The sequence below is a fragment of the Nycticebus coucang genome, chromosome X, assembly GCF_027406575.1.
Source record: "Nycticebus coucang isolate mNycCou1 chromosome X, mNycCou1.pri, whole genome shotgun sequence".
NCBI lineage: Eukaryota > Metazoa > Chordata > Mammalia > Primates > Lorisidae > Nycticebus > Nycticebus coucang.
The window spans coordinates 11898491-11915880 of NC_069804.1; the positions used below are offsets into that span (position 1 = coordinate 11898491).

General features: G+C 41.7%; 1 protein-coding gene across 2 annotated transcripts in view; it reads left to right on the top strand.

The window, feature by feature from the left end:
• Nucleotides 1–8055: 8055 nt before the first annotated feature.
• The window catches only part of EGFL6 (EGF like domain multiple 6), a 63291-nt gene continuing 53956 nt past the window's right edge, over nt 8056–17390 (top strand). For both annotated transcript variants that reach the window (XM_053580595.1, XM_053580596.1), the window contains exon 1: nt 8056–8235. In XM_053580595.1, the coding sequence (XP_053436570.1) occupies nt 8162–8235 (74 nt within the window). In that variant the 5' untranslated portion in view covers nt 8056–8161. The remainder of the gene's footprint in view (nt 8236–17390) is intronic.

Consider the following 17390-nt stretch of genomic DNA (forward strand, 5'->3'; position numbering starts at 1 on the left):
CCCAACTTTGCTACTTCAAATACACTGTTTTAGAGTTATAGCTATGTTTTTTTCCACCTTCCTGCCAAAAGGAAAAGAAAAAAGGTCACAGAACTTTGGAAAAAGACACTTAAGGATCTAGAATCTCAAGCCAATACTGTCATATCTCAAAGATAGTGAGGGTTTTATTCCAAACAACTGCAATAAAGCTAGCTGAACAAATTTTAGGGTTTCCCGGGGCATTTAAAAGTTATGTTTACACTATAGTATAGTTTATTAAGTGTGCAACCACATTATGTCTAAAAAGTGTATATACCTTAATTTAAAAATACTTTATTGCTAAAAATGCTAATGATCACCTGACACTTCAGCAGGTCAACTTTTTGCTCATATAGGGTCTTGCCTCAATACTGATGGCTGCTGACTGATCATGGCAGTGGTTGCTGAAGGTTAGGGTGGCTATGGCAATTTCTTAAAATAAGATAACAATGACATTTGCTGCATTGATAGACTCTTCCTCTTACAAAAGATTTTTCTATAGCATGTGATACTGTTTGGCAGCATTTTACCTACAATAGAACTTCTTGCAAAATTGGAGTCAAGTCCTCTCAAACCCTGCTGCTGCTTTTGTCAACTAAGTTGATGTAATATCCTAAACCTTTTGTTGTAATTTCCACAATGTTCCTATCTCAAGAAATCACTTCATTTCTCATCCATAAGAAGCAATTCCTCATCCATTCAAGTTTTATGAGGTAACAGCAATTCAGTCACATCTTCAGGCTCCACTTCTCATTCTAGTTCTCTTACTGTTTTTACCGTATCTGCAGTGACTTCCCACAGTGAAGTCTTGAAACCCTCAAAGTCATTCATGAGGTGTAAAAGAAGTTTCTTCCAAAAAACCTGGTAAGATATTATTTTGATCTCCTCCCATTAATTACAAATGTTTTTGGTGGCATCTAGGATGGTGAATTCTTTCCAGAAGGTTTACAATTTCATTTGCCTAGATCCATCAGAGGAATCACTCTCTATGGCAGCTATAGCCATACAAAATGTATTTCTTAAATAATACAACTTGAAAGTCAAACTTAGTCCTTGATCCATGGGCTACAGAATAGATATTGTATTAGCAGGCATAAAAACAACATTAATCTCCTTGTATATTTCCATCAGAGCTCTTTGGTGACCAAGTGACTTGTCAATGAGTAGTAATATTTTGAAAGGTATCTTTTTTGCGAGAAGTAGGTCTCAACAGTGGGTTTAAAATATTTAGTAAACCAAGCTACAAATAGACATACTATTATCTAGACTTCATTTTGTCATTTATAAAGCACATCAGAGTAGATTTAGCATAATTATTAAGGCCCCTAGGATTTTTGGAATGGTAAATGAACATTGACTTCAACTTAAAAGTTTCACCAGCTGCATTAGGCCCAAGAGAGACTGTCCTTTGAAGCGTTAAAAGCCAGGCATTGACTTTTCCTCTCTACCTATGAAAGTCCTAGATGGCATCTTCTTCTGATAGAAGGCTGTTTCATCTACATGGAAAATCTGTTGTTTCGTGTTGCCTCCTTCATCTTAGCTACATCTTCTGGATAACTTGCAGCAACTTTTACATCAGCACTTGCTGCTTCCCTTTGCACTTTTATGTTATGAAGATGGTTTTTTTTCCTTAAACCTCAAAAACCAACCTCTGCTAGCTTCCAACTTTTCTTCTGCAGCTTCCTCACTTCTCTCAGCTCTCCTAGAATTGAAGAGAATTAGGGTCTTGCTCTGGATTAGGTTTTGGCTTAAAGAAATGTTGTGGCTGGTTTGATCTTCTGTCCAGACCACTCAGACTCACTCCATATCAGCAATAAGGCTGTTTTGCTTTCTTATCATTCATGTATTTACTGGAGTAGAACTTCTAATTTGCTTCAAATTTGTGAAAGCTTCTCCTTTGCATTCACGACTTGCCTAACTATTTTGTGCAATAAGGCTATTCAGCTTTCGACATGCCTTCCTCACTAAGCTTGATCATTTCTAGCTTTTAATTCAACATGAGAGATGTATGACTCTTTCATTTGAAGACTTAGAGGCTATTATAGGGTTATTAATTGGCCTACCTTCAATATTTTTGTGTCTCAGAGAATACGGAAGCCTGAGGAGAAGGAAAGAGACAGGGGAGTGGCTGGTCAGCAGAGCAATTAGAATATACACATTTATTGATTAAATTCACCATCTTTTATGGGCACAATTCAAGGTATCCCCAAATAATTAAAATGGTAACATCAAACATCACTGATCAAAGATCACCATAACAGTATGAAAATGTTTGAAATATTGGGAGAATTACCAGATTCTCACAGACACAAAGTGAGCATGTGCTGTTGGAAAAATGGTGTCAACACACTTGCTCAATGCAAGGTTGCCACAAACCTTCAATTTGTGAAAAACACAAGATCTGCAAAGCACAATAAAGTGAAGTTCAGTAAATGAATTCAAGAAATGGAGGCTCCAAAAGGTGAACTGGCTTATCCGAGTTGAGAAAATTAGTTGGTAGAACCCTGAATTAAATCCTCATTCTCCCAATTTCCTGTCCTGGGCTCTTTTACCAAACAATGCTGCCTCACTCAAAAGCAGCAGAATTCCTGGTGTCAGGACAATGTGTTTTACAGGAAGTACAGAATACAATTTTCAAGATTTCTTATTTTGTAAAAATCTTGCCATCTAAAAATTATTTCATAAAATCATTCATGAAAGTAGGGCATAAAACAGGGACAAACATTTATATATCTAGAATATGAAGAATTGATCTGTTTCTTCCCTTATTTCTGCAGCACCCTGAAGTACTTCTGTTAACAATTATGTAATTAATTCTAATAATATGTTTATATTCCTGTTACCCAGGGCAAAGGATTATGTGTTATTCATCTTTATATCCCAGCCAAACAGCATCCAACCCACAATGGGTAAGGGGACAATGTTTGTTAAAGGAATGAACAAGCCTATAAACCATAGATGAGAACTTTTTGAAAACAGGGAGGTATGTAGGTTTACAAAAAGGGAAAGAAGTGAATTTTGTTTTTGCAAGTTTTGCTATTTTTATTCTTTTTAAAAATAGGGATCACAAATACACTGCCAATTTTACAGTGCATGGAACAGTTCTCTACCAAACGCTTCCAAATTAAGGTAGAGGGACTTTGGGTAAGAGTCTTTAGTTTTAAGGCTTATCTAAACTGAGTTGCCTAGGTTTAGTTCTCATAAATCATTATATAGGATTTACGGAGGAAAAAATAAATAGACAAACCTTGCAGGGGTATGCCAAGTTATTATTACATTCAATTGTGAACAGGAAACTAGCAAAGAATATTTATACATAGAACAGGAAGGAAATAGGACAGGATGGACTCAGGCTGCAATCCTTCCTGCCCCAAGATAAAAAGAAAAGCCCCTTCAGATGGAAACTTAATGAATTTGCTCAAAAGTCAAGGCAGCTAACATCCAGGCAATAAGATTTCACTCCTGGGCAAGGGGTTTTTTTCTATGTTGTAGTGACATTTAAAGGGTCACAGACACCCTTTAAAAATCTGATGAAAGCCATGTTGCCCCCCACCAGAACAAACTCCCCTACAAATAAAATATTGTTCATTGTTTCTGGCAGTGGCTGACCCCACCCCATCATCACTAGGCAAATCCCTGCTATGAAGAACAAAATCTGGTGGGAAAATTAATCTGCAGTGAGGTCTGACTTCAAAACCCATGTTCTTTCCATCATGTTGCCGGATATTTAAGATATTTAACTGCTCTAAACCTCACATTCCTCATCTGTAAAATGGGGGAAGAATGCTTATCTTAAGCAGGTATTGTCAAGATGAAATAATCACTCTACAAAATATCTAGCATATAATAATCACTCCACAAATATCAATTTCTTCCTCTTCCTCAGTTACCACGTGGAGAGTTCTAGGAGCTAGCAAAATTTGAAGGGAAAATGAATCAAGGTGTCATTTTTGTTCTCTTTTAATCTTGCCTTTTTTCTGCTCTGTGAGAGGTGAGAATCGCATTGTTAAAGGAGACCAGACATTCTAAGGCTCACATGTTAGTCGTTCAGCTCACTTCATCGGGGAGACAAAAGAAACACGAACTGTGGGGTGGGTACATTTCTACCAAATGGCTTTGGCTGCCTAGCACAGGGCCAGATGCTTTGTAGGGTCCCCAGAAATGTTTGAACAAGGAAGGAGGGAAAGAAGGATGGGGGAAAAAGGAAGGAAAGGGAGGCTGGAAGTGATTAGGATTTTTCTTCTACCATAGATTCCAAGAACAGGGTGCTTGGCAGGCACAGGATGAAGAAAAGCAATGTATATTTCAAGACACCCCTTCCCATACAGAATTCAGCAGTGTCTGCATTGAAAGTCATTCATTGACTCATTTCATTGACTAAGAAGAAATGGAAAGAAACAGACTGGGGAAACCCATCAATTTCTAGCACATGGTGCTGAGCTACAATTAACATGGAAGATTAAGAATTAAGTGGCACCATTTTTGTCTTCAGTAAGAATGGTGATCATGAAAATGTCATGAAGTTACAAGAGGAGAACTGTGTGTTAGAAACACAGGGACATTAACTCATCCTGTGTGGGACACCAGGCAAGTCACTTCACAGGCTGGAGTTGAGTTTTTCCATCTGTAGAACGTGGGAAATGGATCATATTAGTGGTTCTCAACATTGGTGGTTTATTAGAATCACCAGGGAAGTTTCTGAAAGTCCCTATGCCTTATATAGCCTTGACATCAGAATCTTTGGAGGTGGGACCCAGGCATCAGTAATTTCAAAGATCCCAGGGGATCCCAATGTGCAGGTGAACTTGAGAACTACTGGTCCAGGTGATCTCTAGACCCTCACTACCCTAAGTGTAGTCTTCAGACAAGCAGAATGGGCATCACTTGGTATAGTTTTAATATTCAAGATTCTCACACCTTACCTCAGACCTACACAAACAGAATCTGCATTAACAAGAGCCCCAAGTAATTTGTACTGGCATTAAAGTTTGACTAAACTAGCCTAGACTCTCTTGCACCCAGCTCTTTCTTCCAACGATGCTTAGCTTTTGGCGCTGGCGTTTTGATAATATTTGAATCTCAGTGCCAGGCACATTGTAAGTGTTAAAGTTTTATATATGTGTCATGTATATCTATTCGGAAAACACAAAATTACCCCATTACACCTGTTCTGCACAGGATACTAAGTGGAAATAGACTGGAAAAAATGTAGCCCTGCAAAAGGCATGAACAGTTTCATGAGATTCTGATCAAAGATTGCTTTTCCTTTGTAGAGGGATGAAGTAGAGGCCCCTCTAGAGCAGCTGCCAGGTTCCCCTTCAAATCAGCAGCAGCAGCAGCAGTGCAGTCATTAAAAACACCTGCCTCCTTGTAGCAATTTGTATCCGACATCTTCTCACCTGGCAACTCGTCATTTCCAGGTTCCTTCTCTGTTGCTCATGTTACCTGACACCAACTTTGTCCACAGCTCCCCTGCAGGAACTAATGGAAGGATTGGCTGAGGAGGACTTGGCCTCCCCCCCAGTGCTTCCTGTTGTAATGTTCACCACCTTGTTTAGGCTCTAAAAAACAAAAAGCAGAAATAGCATGAAAATGCCACAACTAAAGCCAGAAAGCAATGGATAGACATCATGCAAAATGCTAGTCTGCCCTTTACAACTCAGGGCTATGAAGGAAGGATGGCCCCCACATCTTAGGCTAATCATATTTAATTAGGACTTTTTTGAATAATGGTTTATTTGGAGGAGAAAATGATATCTACAGCCCTTTGCCTGAGGGCTTTCTTTAGCTGACAGCCTCCACTCTGTCCTAAGCACAGAAGTCCAAAGCTAGGGGATTAGTACCCTGGTAGAGGCTTTTGGGCAATGACTGAATGGATGGGTGTATAAAGACTCCAGCTCCCTCACCTTTTGGGTAAGATCGCTTGGAATGCCCGTTTTATGCTGGCTCGGGGAGACCTCCAGCAGCATGAAGCTCCAGTTACCCACAACAATAACTTGATACATGCCCAGTATTGTCTTCCTCCCTGTTTCACCCCTCACTCACCTACTTGAGTTCTCTGGGTCCCCAGAGTTAACTGCTTTCACTCCAATCCCTGCCTCAAGGTCTGCTTATAGGGAAACTCACACCAAGATAAATTTTATATTCCATTTTCTTTAAAATAGTCGCAGGCATAGAGCTCATATTTTATGTTCTTTCCTCTCGATTTTAATATTTTCAGTAAATAAAGCAAGTTATAGTATGAAGAGTTCAAAGTGTTTTTGATAAGAGCCTTTGAAGAGATTATCTTAACACCTCCTTATTTCATGAGACTCATTTGACACATGGATCTGCCAAAGAGTAAGAAGACAAGGAAAGAGATTTCTGTAATGCCAGCAGAGCCCAGTGGGGAAGACCCTGGTTTCCAATTCTGGTTCCACACTTGTTAGCTGTATGACCTTAGGCAAGTTGCTTAACCTCTCTGACTCAGTTTCTTGACACTTCAAAAATGGGGGAACTAATGGTCTCCATCTAAAGAATTGTGGATGTTCAATCACATAATGTATGTTAGGTGTTTAGGAAAATGCCTGCCATTAGTTCTTATGAACAGCTCAATGATCTAACTGGTTACTAACCAAGGATACTGAATCCACAAGGATGCCACCAGCCACAAAATAGAAGATTCCATTAGACATGGCTTGTGCCAATAAGAACATCTACTAGGGCATAAAGCAAGAATCTGCAGCAAGAATCGTCCCCACCCCTACTTCTCAGATTCCATTGGTTAGAATTAAGGCACATGCCCATAAAACCATGCATCAATCTTCTATCTCCTCTTTCTCCATATTCCTCTTCATTTTATTCCCTCCACTGTGTCACAGGGGTGTCAGAGAGTTATGATTGTGTAACAAATGATCACCATGACATTAGCTGAGCTCCTTCCTGTATCTTTGAGTTGGCTCTACGAAGTAGCTTTGCTTCCTGCTATCTGCAAGTTGACCAAATAGCTCTGTTCCACCTGTTCTTCATCCTCCTTGGACCACCAAGCTAGCTGGTGGAAGGTCTTCTCATGACCATAATAGAGGATCCGGTGTCTTAAGATGTTAGGCTTGCAACTGACACATTACAACTTCTGCCCTTGTACCATTGATCGAACAAGTTACACAGCCCAGGCCAAAGCCAAGATGTGGAGTCATGGGTTCCGCCCACCATGAAGCCAAAGGGTGTGGATGTGGGAAGGAAAAGGACCAATCATTCATTTTACTGTAACAAGTTGCCAAAGAACGTGCCTGTACCCAAATGAAGTCTCTGAACTCACATAACATTCACGTTTCTGCCATGAGTTTCTGCAGTGGCTACCCCGTTTTCCCGAAAATAAGACATCCTCCGAAAATAAGACCTACTTACAGGAAAGATAAGACGTCCCCTGAAAATAAGACCTAGCGCATCTTTGGGAGCACACCTTAAAATAAGACACTGTCTTATTTTCGGGCAAACAGGGTAGTATATTACAGTATCATCTGGGATCCCATGTAAGCTGCTGCAAACGGGCCTGAGAGATCTGCCAAATGACGAGGTTGCCTTGCCCAGGACTTAGTGACCTTTCAGCTCTAGCAGCCCATGATTTGCAGTTTGTAGAAGAAAACCCGGCAGAGTATGAAAACCCAAACAGAAGTGAGATACCATATCTCAGGAACCTGCTTCCTGAGGTCCTGTTTTAACTTCTCAACTAAATTCTGAAATCCTCCAGCGCAGGTATCAGTGAAACCTGGCCCATGCCTGAGACAGATGGCAGTAGGTGGTGACTCCGACGAGCGCGAAGTGAACTGAGTCTGGGGGGAAGTTTCTGGGTGAACCGCTGAGGATGCACGGGTCGTGCTGGAGGCGGGTCCCAGCCAGATGTGCACGGCCCGCCCCGCCCTCCCTCGCTCGCCCCCGCCACTTCGCCCACAGAGGAGCCTTGATGCGCCTCGCAGGGACGACCCCGCCCCGCCCGAGTGCCCAGCCTCTCCTCCCAGCCCGCGGGAACTGCGCCCGGGAGCCGCGGGAGGAACGAAAGCCCCCAGCGGCCGAGGAAAGAGGCAGCGGCCACCCCGCTGCCCTCGAGTCCTCGCCCGCGCCCTCCTGACGGGACGCCTAAGAAGAAGGGAGGCCTGGAGGGAACATGCCCCTGCCCTGGGGCCTCACGCTCCCGCTGCTGCTCCCCTGGGTGACAGGTGGATTAGGGAACGCGGCCAGGTGAGTGTCTGGTTGGCGATTGGCCCTCAGCCTGAGCTCCCCCTGCGGGGGGCCCTTCTCTGACTCCTATTCCTCCAGGCACCCTCGCGTGTGCAGCGTGAGTGTGCACGTGCGCCTGTGACTGTGCCCGCTGAGACCGGGTTTCTCCAGGTGCCGCCCGGAGCGCCGCGGGCGGGGCTGTGCGCGCAGTGTGTGCCCTTGGCATCAGCTGCACTTGGCCGTGCGCAGCCCCGCGGTCTGGGGGGGGGGGTCTGCTGGCATCTGCTGCAAAGCGGGTGTGTGAGTGTCCATGTGCGTGTCAGTGGGTGGATTCTGTGCCTGTGGGGGTTTGTGTTTTCCCCTCTATCCGAAGATCACCTACTGGTTGTCAGTGGCTAGTTTCGCTGGGGAAGGAGGGAGGACACAGAGCAAGTTCGCAGTGTTCTTGGGCTGAGCCGCGCTACTGATGAGAGTTGATGGACTGGAAAGAAAGAACGCGTTGTCAGATGCCAGCCCTTCTCTTTCTGGTTAAGGCCATGCAGAATCTGAAGCCGTTTCCTTACTGCCCATGAGTTTTTCTGAGCTCTGAAACTTATTTTTCCAAGAGATCAGCAAAGCCCCTTAGTAAATGCTCACTTCCGCGGTGCTTACTGTTCAAAGCCCATGTAAAGTCTACACCTACTCCGTGTGGACTGTGCTATTATTATCATTTCTGTGTTGTAGAAGAGAAAAACAAGGCACAGAGAGGTGGAGTAAGTTGCCCAAGGAGGCACAGCCAGTAATGAGTGGAGCTGAGATGAGAGCCCAAGGACTCTGGCCCAGAGTCCCTGCTCTTCACCAGTGCACTAGGGCAGCCTTTGGGGAAACACCCACTGGAAAAGGTTTCCTGGCTCTCTGGCTGTGATGTCTTCCTTTCTCCTTAGGTGTCCACTAGAGCAGGGCTTTTCCACTGCAGCAGCATCGACCTTTTGGGCTGGGCTGGACAATTTTTTGTTGGGGTGTGGGGTGGGGGACTGTCCTGTGCACTGTAGGATGTTTAGCTGCATCCCTGGCCCACCAAATGCAAATAGCAACCCTGACCACCCCCACTCAAGTTGTGACAATGTAAAACAGTCTCAGATATTGGCCAGGGTCCCCTGGAGGGCACAATGGCCCCAGCTGAGATGGCTGTACTACAGAAATTTTCAGTGATGATTCCTGGGAAAACAGGATGAAAGCCTTCATCTGGTATAGACTTCTTAAAGGTGCGCCTATCTTTTGTTTGACTTACAGGGAAATATCTTTCATCAGAGTCAGCCATGGTATTAAGGGATTTTAGAGTTCAAACAGAACAAACCTCAAACCAGGTTCTTAGAATGTATGATCGCAAGTTTCAATTTCCTTTCCATGATAAAAATGTAAGCAGATGTAATTTGTTCATAATCACATTTTCCTTGAATGTTGGGGGTTCTTGTATTGCTAGAAAGCCCACTTTAGAAAGACCAAGTGCTATTTGGAGATGAGATTAATAGTTTCTTCAGTGGCCAGCAAACCAACCTCCAGGAGCTCCACTTTTAAAGGGCTACCAAATTAAACTAAAATCCGAAAAGCCTCCAAATAAACTAAAGAGTATTAAACTGGAGAATCCCTGTCGGGATTCTGCTGTTCTGCAGTTTTCAAGATGTGAACCATGGTTTCTTTACACACTATCAGGTTCATGAGCTGGTGTGTTTATTATCTGCTCAACATGCTTAGAAATAAGTGGTCAGCTCTTCTAGAATGCCTAGGGAGCAGGTTTAATCAGCTCCAGACTCCGTGTCACCACCAACAACACATTTATGAAAAAGGCAAGGCACCTTTTGCAGAAAGTGTGTCTACTGGTTATTTCCCGATGTTTTACAATCTGTAGTAAAAACTGTGACTGCTGTATAGAGATTTCTAATATAAGAACCACTTGTTGGGGTTTTCCCTTTTAAATGTCAGAATGTTAGGGGTACACATGTTTTGTACAGATTGAGTCAAAGTTGTAAGTGTGCCCTTCACCCAGTTAGTGTTCACTGTACCCAATGAGTGTGAATTTACCTACCCTCTTCCCTCCCTTCCCCCAGCTTGATTTTCGTTGAAATTTACTTCCATATGTGCACTTACGTTTTGATTGGTTAGTTCCTATTTGGTATTGCGTACATGTGTTTGTTTCTCCATTCTTGTGATGTTTCACTTAGAAGAATGGTTTCCAGTTCCATCCAGGTTGTCACAAAAGATACTAGGTCATCATTTTTTTATTTTGTGTAGAGTAGTACTCTATGGTATGCATATACCACATTTTATTGATCCTTTCATGTATTGGTGGGCACTTGGGTTGTCTCCATGTCTTTGTGACTGTAAATTGTGCTGCTATAAACATTTCAGTGCAGATGTCCTTTTTTATAAAATGACCTTTTTTCCTTTGGGTATATACCCAGAACTAGTTCTTTGAGGTATCTCCATACAATTTTCCATAGAGCTTACACTAGTTTCCAGTCTCACCAACAGTGGATAAGAGTGCCTTTCTCTCTGCTTCCACTTATTGTTGTTTTTAATTGAAATATTACAACATGATTTTATGACCTAGAAAATTACATGCCTCTTAAATGGTGCTTAGTGCATAGGAGACAATTAACCACTCATGAAATGAATAAACCATGCATATGCCCACTCTTAAAATTCAGAACTTGGCTAGCCTTACACTTCTATGCCATTTCAGTATTGGGACTGTTTCAGTGCTCTAGACCTGCTCTGTCCAATAAAAGCAAAGATGGTAGCCAGGAGCCCTAGATATTGGCTATTAAGTACCTGAAATGTGCCCAGTCCAAGTTGAGATGTGCTTTAAGTATAAAATACACATTGAATTTCACAACTAAGTATAAAAAAGAGAGTAGGAAATATCTCACTAGTCATTTGATATTGATTACATGTTGGTAACATTGTATAAATACTGCATTAGGTAAATTATTAAAATTAATTTCACTTGTTTCTTTCACATTCTAAAAAATGTGGCTACTAGAAAATTTTAAATGCCACATATGGCTGTTTATTTCTATTGGACAGTGCATTGGTTTAGAACATTTATTGGTCTGAACTCCATCTTGAGTGTTCTAGATGCAAACACTTGGATCTTTTCATCTTGGGCACATAAGACGAATGTTATTCACTTTGCTATTCTGGAGATTAATGTTTAGAACAACTCCCTACTTACAACGTACTTCTGTCACATATTTTTTCTCTATTGAATTTAAGTAAAAATAATGTGAAAGATGAAGGAATGACTAGGGCTAGCCCTCCTGCTGAGGGCCGTGTGCTGCAAACCTCAGGCAATAACAATGTGCCACTGTAACAATTTACCACATACCTCATGGCTTAAAACAATGCAAGTTTACTGTGCCACAGTTCTGAAAGTCAGAAGTCAAAAATGATTCTTATGGGGCTATGAATAAGGTGTTGTCAGGGCTGGTTCCTTCTGGAGGCTCTAGGGAAGAATCCATTTTTTTTTTTTTTTTTTTTTTGCAGTTTTTGGCCAGGGCTGGGTTTGAACCCGCCACCTCCAGCATATGGGGCCAGTGCCCTACTCCCTTGAGCCACAGGTGCCACCCAAGAATCCATTTATTTCTTTCAGCTTCTAGAGGCTGCTAGCAATCCTTGGCTTGTGGTTGTATCAGTCTAATATCTTTTTTCCTTGTCATCTTGCCTTCTCTCTGACTCATCCTTGTCTTTCTCCAAAAAGAACCCTTGTGATTATATCAGGCCCATAAACTGGGATAATATTTTCATCCCAAGATTCTTAAATTGATCGCATCTGCCAAGTTCCTTTTGCCATATAAGGTAACATTCTCAGGTTCCAGGGATTAGGACTTGTGGGTGGGGGTATCAGTTACCCTTCCATAGGAAACCCAAGATGTGAGTCTGTTCTTGTTTTTGTGGGCTAGATTATATCTTTAAACATGATTTTAGTCCTTTTTGGATGGTTGGCATATTTCTTTGTATTATTTAAACCTAGAATTTGTGAGAATACACCCAAAACTTAAGAGCTGAATGTTTCTAGGAAATAATAATCATGGTATCTCTAGTTACAAATTAGAAATCATTTCTGAGCAGCCTTATTTAGTTACTTTCACTGGTTTAGAAGATGTCGAAGTCCTATTTATAGGCTATTTATGTACATAAATCAAGGTTATGTAAACATCAAAATGAGAGTTAGTATATTATCTAGCCTTCATAAATGAGATTGGCATTCAGCAAATATTGTTGAGACCCTACTGTATGTCAACCCTTTATAATCAGTTCCATTTATTTCAATCAATCCTTTCAACAACCCTAAGAAATGGGTATTGTGCCCATCTGACAGTCAAGGAAATGGAGAAAACTGAAGAAATTAGAGTTCAGTGGGGTACAGTGGCACATACCTGTAATCCTAGCATTCTGGTAGGCTGAGACAGGAGGATTCCTGGAGCTCAGGAGTTTCGAGACCAGCCTGAGTGAGAGTGAGACCTCATCTCTACTAAAAATAGAAAAAATCAACTGGGCACCTATAGTCTCAGCTACAAAGGAGACTGAGGTAGGAGAAACACTGGAACCCAGGACTTTAAGTTGCAGTGAGCTGTGATGGTGTGACTGCACTCCAGCCTGGGCAACAAAGTGAGACTCTCTCAAAAAAAAAAAAAATTCAATACAGATGAGAGATGAGAAAACTTATTGAGTCTATATGAGAGAATCGGGGAAAATTAAAGATAGGATGACATTTAAACTGTCCTTATGGACTGAATGTGAGTCTACCTGATGCAGCACAGGGCAGAGAAAGCAAGGATCCCAGTGCTTAATTCCTTGTCAGTCTTGCCTAGGAGTAAATGAATGGATGGATAGAAAGATACCTGCAAAAAGAATGCATAAGGAAGGCATAACCCCAAGAAACAGAGTGGACTGGCCAGTACCTTAGGTTGTGAGCCCAGTGGCTGCCAAGAGGAAAAAAGGGCAGGCTGGAGGCAGGCTGTGAGGAGCCTGGTGTGTCAAGCCACGGAGACTGGACTGTGGTCTGAGAGCAGCAGAGAGCACAGCAGGCTTTGTGTTCTTTAAAGCTGACACTGTCCTGACAAATTTATACACAGAATTAAGACACAGCTGTGCAGAATTATCATTAAGGTAATGAGCCATAGTTTAGTTTATTGGCTGCATTTTTCCTTTTCTAGTGTCACAATAATCATGTGCTTATAATCTATGGCAGCTCAGATTTGATGAATATAAATGCCAAATTAAAATTCAAAATGCTAAAGCTACAAATATCGACAAAGATCATCACCTTGCTCTGCAGTATTCCATCGGCTTGGTTTCTGGGCATCACATACATAGTCGAACCTCTATAAGTTGGCTGCAAAAAGTGGTTAACACATGGGGGTGGTCAACATAAGGAATTAGACCCACTGTACCTTGAGTACATGTGGTACATGTCTATGAAAATTAGATCAATTTAAGGAGGTGGTCAATGGAGGAGGTAGTCAATGATGGAGTTCCTACTGTACTCATTTTCTATTGCTGCACAACAGAGTACTTCAAAACTTAGTGGCTTAAAACAACATTTATTCTTTCACATTTTAAGTCAGATTCTGGAGTAGCTTAGCTGGGTGACACTTGGGGTCTTTTTTAAGGCTTTTTTTAAGAACAGTTTTAGGTTCACAGTAAAAGCTTGGAGGTTTTCACAAGGTTGCAGTGAGGTTGCTGGCCAATGCTACGATAATCTGACGGCTTCACTCTGGTCGGAGGGTCTGCTTCCAAGATGGCACACTCACACAGGTTTGGGAGGGAGCCTCTGCCCCTCTCCAGGTGGACCTCTCCATAAAGCTGCTTGAGTGTCCTCACAACATGTTAGCTGACTTCCCCTACAGGGGCTAATCTGAGAGACAGAACAAGGAGGAATCTATTATTCGAAGCCTTCTGCGTCCTACTCCTGTGTACAGCCCCGCGTAAGGGAAGGGGAATTAAGCTTTACCTTTTCAAAGGAGGACTATCAAAGAATCTGTGGACATATTTTAAAACCACCACACAACACATTCTAGTTTGCCTTCTCCCACACTGGTTAACTCCTCTCAGCCTTTTTTACCAGCCTCCCTTCTTCCTCAGAATTTAAAGTGCCCGATGTTCACAGAGATTCATCTTTGATTTTCTTCCTTATCTACACTCTCTCCAGGCCATCTTCCCAGTCCTAGCACTTTCAATGACGTCTATGCATACCTGACTTTCAAATGTGAATCTCTGAGCCCCAGACTCCCTCTTTCTGCTGCATTCTTGGCTTTTCTTTTCTTTCTTTTCTTTTTTTCTTTTTTGAGACAGAGTCTCACCATGTCCCCCTTGGGAGAGTGCTGTGGCATCACAGCTCACGGCAACCTCAAACTCTTCGGCTTAAGCAATTCTCTTGCCTCAGCCTCCCAAGTAGCTGGGACTACAGGCATCTGCCACAACACCCAGCTATTTTTTTTAGAGACAAGGTCTCGCTCTGGCTCAGGCTGGTCTCAAACCTATGAGCTCAGGCAATCCACCCGCTGCAGCCTCCCAGGGTGCTGGGATTACAGGCGCGAGCCACGGCACCCAGCCCTATTCTTGACTTTTCCATTAGGATGTCTCACTGAGTTTAAGACATCTGAGACTGAACTGCTTATCTCTTCAGAACTGGCTTCCACCACCTCACATTCCCCACCCACCCCAAATCCCAAACAAGCAGCATCCAAACTGGCTCAAGCTGAAAACATGGGGATTATTCCTAACGAATGGTGCTTGTTCTCTCCACTTCTATTCAATCTAGCACTGAAACCACGTCTCAAGTCCACCTCCTTCTCCCCTGCCACCCATAACCACTCACCTTTGCCACCATCATCTCTCACCCAAACCACCACAATAGCTTCCTTTTGCTTTTTCTTTCCCCCTCCAGTCCCCTTTCAGTGACTTTCTGCCAGATTAAGAGTAAAATCCATTCTACATAAAATGGCATAAAAGACCCTGCTAGATCTAGCCTTTGCCCATTTCTCTAACTCCATCTCATATCATTCTACCTCATTCTTACTGCGGATGAATGAATGAAGGCGACAGAGCACAAAGGTAGCTGTCTTGACAACACTTTCTCTATTGACTGCCTTCCTTTCCTTATCTCATTTCCCAAACCTTTATTGATGCTGCCTCTACCTCTTAAATCGGTGTTTTTCAACCTTTTAAAAAATCTCACAGCATATTTGAACCTATAGTTAAACTTCTCTGGCACACTTAAATTATGTTGATCAGAGAAAGAGTAAAAAAAAAAAAGAATATACTTACTGTGCTTTGAACATCTTTCAGAAATAATTAATGATCTTAAAAAATTTTCATGGCACACCTAAGATCCTCTTGTGGCACACCACTAGACAGAAAATCACTGTCCTAAATAAACCACTTGCATGCAAATCCTTGTCTCATGGTCTGCTTCTGGGGGGAGCCCAAAATAAGACACTGCCCATCCCCAAGCTCCACATAACTCCTGAGCTTAGAAGATAAGTGAGAGAAATAGAGGAAGCCATGGAAAAATCCCAAGTTTTGCCTGACATTCACTACTATCCCTACCAGTCACGGCCTGGGAAATTTGAAGACTCATCAACACACACAGATAGGGCAGAGCTTGATAGCCTGGGCTGGTTTTATCCTGGACTCTTTAACCCCAACACATCTGGGAAGATGAGCAGTCTTGGGCTATCTCTCAGCCTATTGGACTGGGAATCTATTTCTTTAAAATAGGTGGGAACCTAGAATTAATTTTAATTGGACAGGTACAACAAATGGGCTATTCTGGGAGATATGATAAAAACAAAACAAAAATCAATAACAGCAACAACAGCAAAACCTTCATGGCTAGACCTTGTTATCCTTATTTAGAAAAACTTTTTTTTTCTATTTGCATGGCAATATTTATTTATTTATTTATTTATTTGACATTTTATAAATTTAATTGCAAGAAAATGCAAACCCTACTAATAATAAATCCAAAAACTACCTTAAAAAGAAATTTATGATAAATACACATTAATGAGTTAACATGGTTGATAAACAATTCTTATAGATCAAAAATCAGCAACATTGGTCTGAAGTTTGGGCTTGTTGGAAGATGGCCTTTCATCTCAGAAATCGCACTGGGTTTTGAAGTGAACCTGGATTTGCTGGGCAGACCTTCAGGGATCCAGTCTTTGGCACAGTCATTTCATCCTTTATATAATTGATTATAGAACTTTCTCAATCTTTTGTGATTTTATAAACTTGACATTATCTCATTAAACCTATTGGCATCTTCATGCCTTTCATACATACCCTGGTATACTGACAGCTACACAACAGGTCAATGGTTGAAATAGGCAAAACATAATACCCATTAGAATATGAGTCACCACTCACAATATGCCTTGGTCAAAGTCCTTTGTCTCCTAAGAAACTGTGTTTCAGAGAAGAATAAAAATGAGAAAATTAGTTTTCCCCAGTACTTATTTCTCTCTCTCTCTGAAATTTTATGGCTTCTCAAAGCATCTCACATTGGTTCTATCTGATCTTTGTCCACAGATGACTATCATCAGAAATTTCACCAAAAAAGCCATAAGATAAAAAAGACAGTTTCTAGCCACAAAATCTAGTATCTATTTAACTCACAACCTACTATTCTCTATTCATTATTTGCTAAAAATGTTTCTACAGAGATGTCTGTAATCATGACAGCTATTTGACTGAGAGAGAGAATGATCCCAATTTACAGCCTAGAAAACCGAGCCTTCTTGTGCTTCATAATATTCACAAATATCTCATAGTTATTTACCTACAAGCCTAAAATATTACCACAAACAAATCTATATCATTGTTGCTACAGAGGCTAAAAAATGCACTTGACAATATTTAACAAATCTTTGCACTGTAGCATATTGCCTGTTCCTAGATTATTCTGACCCTTTTCAGGCCAAAGCTTCTAGGAAGAGCTCAAATTCTCATGGGCAGATTCTCAGGACACCACTGTCATCTTCTCCTGGCAGCTCAAGAAGGAAAAATGGTCGAAACAGCTCCAGCGAGGAGACAGGACTGTATATATAAATGAGGGCATCATTTCCAACATCGAAAAACCGGATTTCTTCCATCTCAACACCCAGGAGATTTCCCACACGCTCAAGTCC